This window comes from Neopsephotus bourkii, unplaced genomic scaffold (assembly GCF_033783945.1).
Source record: "Neopsephotus bourkii isolate Nb327-2 ecotype Australia unplaced genomic scaffold, CSIRO-AGI_Nbou_v1 NB_346, whole genome shotgun sequence".
In the NCBI taxonomy this organism is placed as follows: domain Eukaryota; kingdom Metazoa; phylum Chordata; class Aves; order Psittaciformes; family Psittacidae; genus Neopsephotus; species Neopsephotus bourkii.
In genome coordinates, this window is record NW_026900852.1 from 528,814 (window position 1) to 541,736 (window position 12,923).

General features: G+C 44.9%; 1 protein-coding gene across 2 annotated transcripts in view; it reads right to left on the bottom strand.

Annotated features, from left to right (window-relative positions):
* Positions 1 to 1,552: 1,552 nt before the first annotated feature.
* SLC23A2 (solute carrier family 23 member 2) overlaps positions 1,553 to 12,923 on the bottom strand; it is a 57,348-nt gene continuing 45,977 nt past the window's right edge. For both annotated transcript variants that reach the window (XM_061348199.1, XM_061348198.1), the window contains 5 exons: positions 12,496 to 12,601; positions 8,667 to 8,796; positions 8,395 to 8,532; positions 7,351 to 7,446; positions 1,553 to 6,830 (listed from right to left, as the gene is read on the bottom strand). In XM_061348199.1, coding sequence (XP_061204183.1) covers positions 6,598 to 6,830; positions 7,351 to 7,446; positions 8,395 to 8,532; positions 8,667 to 8,796; positions 12,496 to 12,601 — 703 coding nt within the window. In that variant the 3' untranslated portion in view covers positions 1,553 to 6,597. The remainder of the gene's footprint in view (positions 6,831 to 7,350; positions 7,447 to 8,394; positions 8,533 to 8,666; positions 8,797 to 12,495; positions 12,602 to 12,923) is intronic.

Below are 12,923 nucleotides of genomic sequence, written 5' to 3' on the forward strand. Positions count from 1 at the left end.
ATCCTCCGAGGGCTGGCGGAGCTCAGAGGCCCTTTGTCATGGGAAGAGCCTGGCCCTGCTGCACAATGGAGCAGCGCCAGCCCCAAAACCCTGAGGTTTAGCCCCAAAGAAGAGGGAAAGCTTGCTGAGGCAATTGGAGGAAAAGGAGAAACAAGAAATCAACAGTTTTGCTGTGGGGATTTGGGGTTAAATCCTGAGATTTTGTGACATCCTGCTCATTGCTTTCAATGCACATGGGGTGGGTCGGGAAGGATCAGCCTGGATGGAGGCGTTTGTGTCCCAAAGCGAAGGGATTTGAGCCACTCCTGCCCTATGAGGACCCCCTGCAATGAGGGGACACAAGCTGCCAACTCCTCCTTACCCCCCCAGTGTGAGGATAAGGAACCCAAGAGGAACCAAATCCTCTCCAGGAGGAGACCAGAGCCGAGCATCCCTGCCAGGCTCGGGGAAAGGATGCGAAAGGATGCTCCAGTGCAGAGCCTGTGTTCAGCTCCACAGGGATGCCACAGCCCCTGTATCACTGCTTAAATCACTCTTTCTGCACTCAACACCACACAGGGAACACGGTCAATGCCTTTTAAACCATCAGCTCCAATGGATTTACTTCTATTTCCATTCCCAAAGCTGGGTCTGGAGGTCAAGGACCTCAATCAGGCCCAAGCACAAAGCACCAGCTCCAAAGTTCTCCAAAATCCAACTGTTTTCCCCCAGACTGAGCAAGCAGCCAAACTCCCCTCATCCATCCCCTAGCAGCTTCCCATTAGTGCAGCTTCCCATTAGTGCAGCATTAAGACCCCCAAGGTAATTGTCAGTAAATACCAAACCATATTCCATGTGGATACACATCAGGAGCATCTGGGAGCTGTTACACAGCCTCCAGGAAGCAGATGGGAAGAGACCTGGCTCCTGAAGAGGCCTTTGCTTGTACTCAGTCCGTGTTTCTTGGAATCATGGTGCCTGTCTCCAGCTGAGGATGTTTCAGTCATTGGGGTTCTGAGCTGCTGCTTGGGATAAAGCCCTTCTCAGGGCGCTGATGCAGCTGATGCTGGAGGTTTATCCAGGCAAGATGTAAGGCGAACACAGAGTCGTTGCCAGAGCTCTGACCCAGTTGCCCAAAGGATTAAGAGCAAAGTGGTTTCGAGCACGGATCCAAACCCAGGCCAGCTCAGGCACCACCAGGAACCCCTGGCGCTGGTCACCCAGCTGCTCCTTTGGCTTTGATCCCAGATCCACTTTCACCCCCCACTGCTGTGGATTTAGGTGGGTTTTGGCCATTTTTCCTCCCATCCAAGTTAGACAAAGCAGGGCATGGAGGGGACAGCAGCAGCTCCATGGGGAGGCATCTTGGCTGGAAGCGGGGATGCACCAAAAAGAGGAGCTGCAGGCCAAAGGAATACAAGGAATTGACTGTGTCTTCATGGGATAAGCTTTGTGCTGAGAGCCAGAAGGGTCAGGAGAGTGCCTGGAGGCTGCTTGGTCCTCACATCACCTGGATTGCCAATGGGAATGTGAAGGGGATGTTTGAAAGGAAGGGTACCACCACGCTGCCACGTTGCATCTATGCCCGCGTTTATTTATACTGAACAGCTTTAAAAATACAGAATAAAATAGCTTTATCTACTATTATTCACAACATCTGGTCCAAATATTACATTTTTAAATATTTAGTTGTTTAATGAAGCAATGTTAGAAAAAAAAAGATGAAATAATAATAATACAAAAAAAAAAACCCTCCATGAAAGAATTACACATCTCAGAAAACAAAAAATAAACCCAAAAAGGAAAAAAGAACAAACCCCTCTTCTTGCTGTTTAACAAAACCCAAGTGTTTTACAGCCCAAGTCAGTCACGAAGTCATGGGAAACAGAAAAGGAATCTATTTATCCCCACTGCCTAAGAACAGTCAATAGTTTGTTAAGCCAAAGGTTGTTAGAAAGAGACAAAGTAGAAGAATTTGGACTGGCAGCAAGATGATGTAGTCAATGCCAGAGAGCACACAAGGCAATCCTAACCATTACCTCTCCTAGCAATAGGTACGGCTGACAACACACAGTCAAACTGGAACGAGACAGGATGGCTCTGAACACGGATCCCCAGTACTTCAAAGCAGCCCAGCACGAAGCTGTCCAGACCCATGGGCAGAAGCAAAACACTGGCAAAGTCGTGGCCTCCTCCAATACTGCAATGCCCCGTCAGAGCTGTATGGATACGTGAGCACAGAGGACATGTCATCCCATGGCCCCAAGGCCGGGAGCCGGAAGAAATCCTAAGAAACATGCACCAAGAGGGATGTTTTCTGCCAAAACGAGTGACCCGCTGCTCCCCACCCCCTTAAAACAACAGGAAAGAGGGACAATAAAGTCGCTTTTGGTGTCAGAAGGCCACGTGAAAGGAACACCATAGGTTGTGCTGGTCTGGCACACGCACGTTTCTACATGGAGACACAATCGAGCACAGGCTGGTTTAGATTGCATCCCAGCATCCAATGGCTCACTCAAGCCATTAGAAGCTGGCTGTTAAACCACGTGTGCCTGGAGTGCTGTTTGTACCACAAATGATGCCCTTTCCAACACCTTTTACATAGGATGCAATGCTCTGAACATGCTCCTTGTGGTATAAGCAGGACCGAGGATTTCAGTTTGCAAGCGCCAATCTGCATCGGGAGTACCAAGATCTCAGTAGGGAGATGAACAAGAAAAGAAACCCTTTCGTTTTTTGGTAGGAACAGAAAAATGGGTAAATAAAGTATACACAACTACTATAGATTCGTCAATGAAGAAATTCTACCATCACATGACATTGTCATGACAATCATACCACTCCCTCCCAGGACCACGGCGCTCGTGATCCTGAGTGGAAATGTTATCTTTAATATATGGAAATAAAATACTGCAATATTCATGTACAAACCAAGTTGCCATATTGAAAGTCAGTATTAAAAAGGCAGAAAAGCAAATTCTGGGTTTAAGGTTTGAACTTTTAAGGAGCGAGGTACCTGATTTCAGTCCCTCTGCCAAAGCACTCTAATATGACAACATGAAGTCATAGCTCTTGGCTATGAAACCTCAATTTCCAGAGGTATAATTTGCAAGTCTTGACTTTAGAAAACGTGCTTGAACGTTAGCAAGAATCCTTAATTTAACCTAAACAAAAGAATACAAGAGAATATCAATTACAAAAGTCCCAAGTTTTGTTTTTTTTTGCATACATTGATACCATCTTTGATATGACAAAATGAGATTTCTACCATGAATATTTGCCCTTCTCTCTTCAAATGCTGGCTTGAAGCATCTCATCCCCTCTTATCTCAACCTCTCAGGTGTCACTTTCCTCAGGTGGTTTTTAGTTCAGCCTGAAAGGCAGTAACACAGCAAGGAGAAACACAGTACAGCATTTACAGTGGGGTCTCTATAGCCACCCTCACACAGCAAAGCCTGGATGGAACCCACCAACATGATGCACTGAAATGCTTTTTATCACTGCAAGTTCATCCTCTGCAAACCATCCGGCAGCACCACAGCAGCCAGCCTGGAAAAGTGGACCTGGAAGGAGGATTTAAGGTCCACGATGGCAAAACCCACACGAATACAGAGGTATTCCCCTCACAAAGCAATGCATCTGTTTTGACTGGCGGCTCTGGGGCGGATTCAGGTGCACCACAAAGGGGAGTTTCTCTTTCCACCCTTTGCTCCCCACAAAGCACAGCCCGGTGCAGCAAACCGCATGGTCAAGGGGCTGCCAATGACTCCATCCTAACCCTTCACTACACATTACAAGTGCTTCAGCAGATCTTCACAAACCTGAGGCTCCTCTTTAACCATTCATGTTCATAATAACGTGGAGAGAGTTGTTACAGACACAGATCTGGTTACAAAAATGACTGCTAACTACAACTACTTGCTTTAGTGTTATTAAGGTCAGGGGCTAGAACAGCAAACACGCCGGCTAAATGCTACTGCACTTCCCTCAGCCAGGCAACAGGATCAGCATGGTAGGACCCAAAGTCACAAAAAGAACTAAATCCAACAGTTAAAACAGAGTAACTGGACCTGATCTATTCGGATGGTCTTTCCTCTGCTGCAAGACAGGAGTGTTTTGCTCCAAGGAGGAAGAACAAGTATCCTTGGATTCGTTGCACTGTAATTGTCACTTCTCACTACAAAAGGTTGCCTGAAGTATGGTGAAAGCTGTATTCAAGGCCAGGATGGACTGGGCTTGAGGCAACCTGGTCTAGTGGAAGGTGCCCATGGCAGGGGGTTGGAACTGGGCGATCTTATGGTGCTTTCCAACCCAACCCATTCCATATGATGGCAATACAGAACACACAGAGCCCAAGGTGAGAGAAGAGAAATGCCCCTTCTCATCACCTCGTCTCTTGACTGCATCAGCATTTCTGCTATCAAGAGTATCTGGGGGGAGAAGCCAGCAAAGCCCCATGGCGCTCTGTGCCCAGTGCCATGGCTGGACTTGACATTCCAATAGAGCTGAGGTGGCACTGTTTAAATGAAACAAAACCTTTTGCCTCCCTTTCTCAACACTTATAGGATAACCAACTTTGGCATTTTACATCCTTACAACCACCGTACATAGGTGGCTTTTATTTGTATTCCTTTCATATATATATATATATATATTTATTTTTTACCTCTCCCATGTCTCCTACACATCTTTGGTTGCACATAAAGTTGGGAAATTTGGAAGCTTCGTGCCACTGATTAGAGTCTCCGTGCTCAACCTACCTGCAAGTGGATGTGGAAATCTAACCCCTCTCTACCTGAAGAGGAAAACTTGAACAATGATTAAAATCACTTGGTTTCACAGGCAATACTAACCTTGTCTACTACACTAGAACTCTTCCGAGCAGCTTTCAACATAGTCCAATTGACACCGAGACTGCAAACTACTGAAAGTTCCCTGAAGCAGGAACAAACACATGCTTTTGTTATGGGAAAAAGTGGTATAAAAGAGTTTCTGGAAACAGCCATGGCATGCTGAGAACGTTATCAATGGAATCATTCCAATGCTACACTACTCAGTACTGATCTGGTAAGCTCTTGCCTTTGCCCTCCCCACCCCAACCCTTCCATGCTTCAATAACAAATTCACCTGGCAGTAGACTCAAGAGAAAACAGAGTTCCTGCGCTCCTGTCCAGTAGTCAAACGTGGATAAATATGAGTGAAATACAGGATCTACTGTTAGGGTTTTTCCCAGGAATACAAAATGCAAGCACCGTAGAGCATACTGGCCTTGAAATTACATTACACTACATTTCCCTGATGATCTCCACAGCTTAAAAACGCTTTTGGGGCCACACTGAAAGTCTAAAAACTAACTTGCAATAGTAAGAACATTAAACATGAATAAAACTTTTAATTATGAATGCATGATGAGCATGAACACCCACATAACATCAGAGCTGAGACTATTCCAGGAAAAAAAAAGATCTGAATGGTGCCCTGACCGGACCCAATACCCGTGAAACCATCCAGTGGGTGAGGACATCAAATGGAGTGTCTCAAGATCACCTCTGCAGCAGTCAGAAGCCCCACAAAGAGAGAAGAAAAGGCAATGCAACATAAGCTGCTTGTAGGCAGCACCGTCTCTTGATATCCAATTGGGAATATTCAGCACAGATCCAAACCAGGGAATGCCAGCAGCGTTGTGACCATGTGGCTTACCCTGTATGAAGAGCAGTGTGGATACACACATTAACTGCTTAAAACTGCTCAACAAATGAGCACTTTTATCCAGGAAATGTCCTGCTGGATACAGGCATTGGGCTGTAAAAACTGTTACTGGGCTCCATCTGGAAGCCTGAAGTTTTCCATCTCTCTAACACCAAAGCTACATGTGATCCTTTAAAGGAAACCTGCCCTGGCCACTCTAATCAGGTGGTTAAATGCCAGGCAGAAAAGGCAAACTGAGCTGAAGTAAGTGGCTCCTCCTACAGCTTTAAGCTATGAGAAGTCAGTCGTTTTCATTGGCAAAGTTATCACAGAAACTTTCTGTCTGAACGCTGGACAGGGACTGAATTATCAGGAATTCAAAGGAACACCCTCATGATTTGCCAGGATCAACAGAGTCTGGTTTCCAAGGGGCTGAAAACATGGAATGTGCAAATCAATGCATAGAAAACAAATGTATGGGATGCGACAAGACTAGAAGTAAATCCACCCCTCCCCTCTTCTCACTGGATTCAGATTTTCTGGCCTAACTACCATTGCCAGCAATGAACGTGCCAAAAACACCAGTCAATGACTTACATCAATCACCATAAGTAGGAACATCTGTCAATAGCACCTCCATACTTTGGGAAAACTAAGCCCCACTTCAAATAACCAGGCTTAGGTGAGCAAGGATCTCTAGCATTTGAGAATCACACAGAGGAGCATCAGATTTGACCCAGAGACACTAAATCTGGTGCCACCACCCACAACAGGAAAGCTTTTTTTTTTTTTTCTCTTTTAAATCTGTCTCAGCTCTGGTTCCAGAATTTAAATGCAGATATACAAAACATATATTTTAATGCTTCTTAATCAGCAAGAAACCGCAAATACATCTTTTACTACAACTAGATAATAGAATTTCAGCTAAGGCTATACTGTAGCTTCTGAGTCTTCATCTGAACTCCTGCAGTTACTGCTTTTCCTGAAGCCTTTCCATGTGTAACCCATGAAGGTTGGGCTGATGGGCAGGAAGCTGAAACACCTGTATTTCTTAATAAAGTTCATGCCAAAAGGCAAATCGTATGTTTCCATGCCATCCAGTGACTTGCTTCCTTTACCAACCCCTTTCTTCCATTTCTGTATTCCCCTTTCTTCAGGGCTTCCTAGAAGTCAAAAGGGGGAAAAAATACATACATAAGTACCTTCATTTAAACACATATAGAGTAGAGGTTAAGAGAAGAAAGAAGACCCCAAGTGTCCAACATCGTGGTCAGCAAAGCAGTGGAAAGATCTTCCAGACTCCTCAAAGAGGCAGGAAGAGAGAGAGAAAACTCTTTATTGGGAATGGCTGTTATCGGGTTTATTTTGTAACTGGAAGTCAAGGCAAATTTTTCCTCTCCAATGAATGGAAGCAGGTTTGGATCTTTAAAGTATTTGAAGCAACAATCTCCTGAAGATGACTACTCTGGGTTGATTTTTATCAGCTATTTCATATGTTTAGTACAATGGAGACCTTCACCAGTGTCTGAGGAAACTGAGGCATGTGGGTGGTAAGCAGTCTGCTTGAGGTGTTGAAGAAGTCAACAGCTAAAGCAGTACTCTCTTCCTCATCTCCTGCCTCCATGGAACGCTGTGCTACCTCCATTCAGAAAGGGAGATGTTATCCCAAGTAAAACGACTGACCTGGAATGGTGTTATCCAAAATAAACGCCACGCAGCCACCGACAAACATGGCTGTAGTGAGAAGGACGTTTAGGACTTGATCGATGCCTGCTATGCCTACAAGAACAGGGTAAAAGCACTTAGAATCCCATCTTTTTATCACACATATACATGTCCTGCTGATGTACATGAAGGCAAAACTTGCTACTGAGTTCACTGAGGGATTTGCTCAAGTAGGATCCTTAAAACCACCTGGGAATAGATGCAGAAGAACCTTCACCTAACGTAGCTCACCACAGGGACCCCTTCTTTCCCAAAGTGTAACTCCAGGAGCTTTCATTGCTTATACAAATGTCATGAAATGCCCTTTTAGTTTCTACTGCAGACAACTGCTTCATTTAAACTGAATGGAAAACTACAAATTGGGAAATGTTCATAACATAAAATCCTGTGGACTTAAGTAATTCCTTTTATAAGCCTTCCCCTTCTGAAAGGGCAAGACTTCAGAGAAGAACACTGCATTAATATATCATCACCTAACACTGCCTGAATGATCAACATTTCTGAACAACTTGAAATAGGTCAGATACGCTCTTACAGCTGGTTCTGACGTGACAGATATAAAAAGTTAGCTAGTATTTCCCCTAAAAATCAACCACCAAGCACGTGTCTGCAGTGACACAAAATGTCAAAACCCAAACAAATTCCCAGCCTCCAACCTTGGGCTTTCCCCTTATTCTTTTAGCACCATTTACAACTCAGCTTCACCCTTTCAGTTCTTCTTTCAGTCCAACTGGTGACTGACTTCTTCCATTGCTCTATAATCATACCCAGAGAAAACAGGACATCTTCGGATGCATCCCATGGAAACATCCAGTTCTGGTCTCAGCATCCCAATTAATCTTTCTCTGAACATACCCCCCCTTCTTACCTGGAGCTTTTATCATCTCCATGATACTCTGTTTTTTCTCTTATTTAGCCTTTAGATTTTCTTGTACTCCTATGTACTTCACATAGGAGCACAAGGTAAAAGGAAGCTTCATGTAAATGAGCAGAAACACATACCTGTGACCAGTGGATTTTGTTTGAGATAGCTTGGAAGGACAAGTCCAAAGAAAATGGAAAATCCAAGGACAAACAGGTTCCGAGAAGAATTTAAGTCAATGAACTGGAGGTTAGACAGACCCACAGCTGTGATCATCCCTAAGGGAAATAAAACAAGTCCCAGCTTTTAGACAGCCTTATTCATCAAAAGAAGGTGGCAACATACAAAGAGAACAGCACTGAAGTAAAGATCTGGCCATGCAGTACACAGAGGAGCAAAAAACATACGTTACCAAAGAGAGTGCAGAAGAGGGCACCGAGCACAGGGTCAGGAAGCGATGCAAAGAGAGCGCTGAACTTGCCAACCATCCCAAGCAGGAGCATGAAGGCTGCTCCATACTGAATCACCCTGCGACTTCCAACCTGCAGGAGAACAAAAGGGAAAGGACGAAGGAAAAAGTCCACATTTAGTCCAATTTGGTGCCTTTTTATTCTCTTATTCTTTTCTCATTTCAAGCTTTCTCATTGTGTTATAACACAGGCTGCAGAGCATTGGCAAATGTCTTGGAGGGCTCAACTGAAACATGGCTGCATTCCAGTTATAACATGACTTTGTTTGATTTTGTTTTCCCTAACATCAAGTCATCTTTAAAACCATCTGTAACCACTAGAGCCACTGTTACCATGAAATGTGGTGCAGACCCGTAAAGAAAACAAACAGATTGTAACTAGGAGATGGCAAACATCCATTGTTATGCAAATGAAGAGAAGAACACATCCATATGCTGCTGCCCTTTTACACAAGATTCAGGAATTAGTTACCTACCATAGAGGTCACTGGATGCAGGCTTTCTAGACAGAGATTATCAACTGATTTTATAACATCCCTCTTTGAGATAAGAAGTGAATTCGCTTCACATGCAAATCATGGTTGTGCTAATGCTGTGAAACCAAATGCCTACACTTCCCATTTTTGCTTTAAGCATCCAAACTTCAGCAACATTTCTCTGGCACAGTGTTGTAGGGGTCATTGATAAACCTGAATGGTTGATATTTCCATAGTATGCAATGGCTTCAGGCTTCCAATAACTTAAGGGGGCCGACAGGAAACCTGGAGAAGGGCTGTGGACAAGGGCCTGTAGGGACAGGGCAAGGGGAATGGCTTGAACCTGCCAGAGGGGAGGCTGAGCTGAGCTCTTAGGCAGAAGCTCTTCCCTGTGAGGGTGCTGAGGCGCTGGCACAGGGTGCCCAGAGAAGCTGTGGCTGCCCCATCCCCGGCAGTGCTCAAGGCCAGGTTGGACACAGGGGCTTGGTGCAAGCTGCTCCAGTGGAAGGGGTCCCTGCCCGTGGCACGGGTTGGAGCTGGAGGAGCTTTAAGGTCCCTTCCAACCCAAACCCATCTGGGATTCGATGATTATAAGAGGTGCCCCAGGGACCAACCCAACCTGTTACACTGGTAAGGTGATTTCTAGCAAAGCCCTTTGTAGGTCTCCTGTTAAAATGTATTAAGAGAAGTAGATAGAAATTTGTTAATTACAGAACAGATTGGGTTGGAAAGGACCTTAAAGCTCATCCAGCTCCAACCCCTGCCATGGGCAGCAACACCTTCCACTAGAGCAGCTTGCTCCAAACTGCGTCCAACCTGGCCTTGAACACTGCCAGGGATGGGGCATTCACCATCAATCCCCCATCTTCACCATTTAGCCATCAGGTGAGATATGTTCACCTACAAACAGAAGCTACGCCAGTAAATCAGGGTCTTCACTAGAACAACAACAGAAATGAGCTTGCACCTTTCTCTATTTCATACAAAGATATTAGTTTCCTTCAGACCACCAGCATCTTGCTCTAAAATCATCCTCCTGCATGAAACAGGCAGTCTTTACAGCATTCACATGACAATGCCATATATTTATTCAAATGCTGAACCACAACAAGGCAAACAAATTAAGCTCCTTTTGAAAGCGACTCAAAGCATCCTGGTGAGCATTTAGCTCAAACTATGTATTTATTCCCAGGATATGTATTTATTCCCAAACTATGTATTTATTCCCAGGATATGTATTTATTCCCAAACTATGTATTTATTCCCAGGATATGTATTTATTCCCAAACTATGTATTTATTCCTGTGGACACACTTTATGTGATTACTTTGGAGTGCGTGATATGGTAACTGGTACTTTACCCGAGTATCCATTTCATCACCAACACTTTGGCATAACCTGCCTAGGCTTTTGCCCCAGCTAATCAGACTTTACTGATTCTCCTCTCATCAAATAAAACTCAGTCACAGCCTAACTTGAAGACTCTGCACTATTTACATCCAGCTGAAGCCTCTAATTTAAATTCTAAGTGTAATCATACACTAATTTCAAGGGAGGTAAATGCTTTCCCAACTGCTGCACTGGCCTAATGGGATCACCAGGACTCACTTAAGATTTCCTCTCCCAAACCAACATGCCAAACATCTATTTTGATGTAAATTGAACAGTATGAGGTTTTTAGGAATGAGCATGCAGACAGGAAAACAAGACAAAACACTGGAGCCGAGCCATCCAGCTGTGCCATGCTGGATAAGGCATATTCACTCTCCATCATGTGCTCCGAACAGAGCAGACTGTAGTTAACTCTGTTCTCTGGAACAGCTGACAGTTTAACATTCATTTTCCATTGTTCCAAAGCAAAACGTACACGTGTTGCTGTAGACTGTGAATAAATAAGTGCTGTTAATTCATATCCACTCCAATGAAGTAACAGCAGAGAGGAAGCAGAAGAGAATAAACCTTTATTTAAGGGTTTTTCTAAGTGAAATTTCTTCTAGGAAATTTCCATCACCAACGGAATGCAGCCTGACACAGTCAGCAGATGGTGCTGTTAGCATTTAGATTCCACCCTAAACCCCAACAGAATCAGCCTTTGTGCAAGAGAAAAACATGGCTGAAGAGAAATTCACCCCAGTCAGCGGGATGAGTTATTGTCAGATATGTTTTCTATCTTGCACACATGAAGATTTACAGCGTCCCAGTGAAACACGCAACAAGATGTGCCTATCTGCAACATAAATTACTCTTACTGATCCTACTAATGGTCTCTAAACAAGGTTAAGTTAACAATATCAAGCAAATCTGCCTGCAGTCCAAGGTCTCCCAGTTCAGCAAAGCATTCAAGCACACATCCAGTCCCACATGGGAACAAAGGAACTCAAGTGCTTAGATATTTTGCTGAGTATCACCCCAAAAATATGTAATTCCCTAAGAATGCTCAGGGCCTTAAAACCCTAGCATGATGGAAACAAATAGTGAGGGTGCATTTAACTTTGACATTACCTTCACCGTAGCTCCTGTTCTAGCTGTGTGAGCAGACGTAGATAAATAACAGAATCATGGAATGGTTTGGGTTACAAGGGAGCTTAAAGCTCATCCAGTTCCAACCCCTGCCATGGGCAGGGACCCCTTCCACTGGAGCAGCTTGCTCCAAGCCCCTGTGTCCAACCTGGCCTTGAGCACTGCCAGGGATGGGGCAGCCACAGCTTCTCTGGGCACCCTGTGCCAGCGCCTCAGCACCCTCACAGGGAAGAGCTTCTGCCTAAGAGCTCAGCTCAGTCTCCCCTCGGGCAGGTTCAAGCCATTCCCCTTGGCCTGTCCCTACAGGCCCTTGTCCCAAGCCCCTCTCCAGGTTTCCTGCAGCCCCTTTAGGCACTGGAGCTGCTCTAAGGTCTCCCCTTCAGGAGCCTTCTCTTCTCCAGGCTGCCCCAGCCCAGCTCTCTCAGCCTGGCTCCAGAGCAGAGCTGCTCCAGCCCTCGCAGCAGCTCCTTGGCCTCCTCTGGACTTGCTCTAACAGATCCCAGTAAAACACAAGGACCTCAACTGTTCAAGTGAGACATTAACCCCAGTCCGTACCCTAGTGATGCTTTCAGAATCGAGACATCCCAAAGAATAGCCATTTCTATACAGTTGGCCATGTTCAGGTAAACTCAGAACACTGTAAAGTTTGTCTGAACCAAGCCCTAAATAGTCTGGTTTCTTGGAAGAGGATCATGCTGTGAAACATGAGAATGGCACGAGCCACCCACCAAAGGAGATAAAAATACATCACAGAGTAACCAAGGTAAAGCACATACCTTTGTGATGCCCAAGACACCAATGTTAGGGCTGGAAGAAGTTGATCCATTCCCTGTCCCAAATACTCCATCCAGAACACAGGAGAGACCCTCAATAAAAATCCCTCTGTAAATCAAAACCAGGGGAAAAATAAAAGAGAGTCAAACTTGCATTAGGGCAGACTCACTTCAGATGGTGCTTTACATCTGTCCCACGTGAGTTATGGTAATCCACATTCCAAGCTCCAACACACCTGGAAACCCAACTTGAGTCCTGTTTTCTATCCCTTAGGTACCCACCTTCTGAAACTGAGGGAATTAATTCAAGTCAATCCCAAAGCTGCTCTTTATTTCTAGAGCTGCCCTTCAGGTGAATGTGACAGGCTCCCCTGATTCCAGATCTGATTTAGGAGCTCTGTCCCTGTAGAAACTGTACTATTAGCATCCAC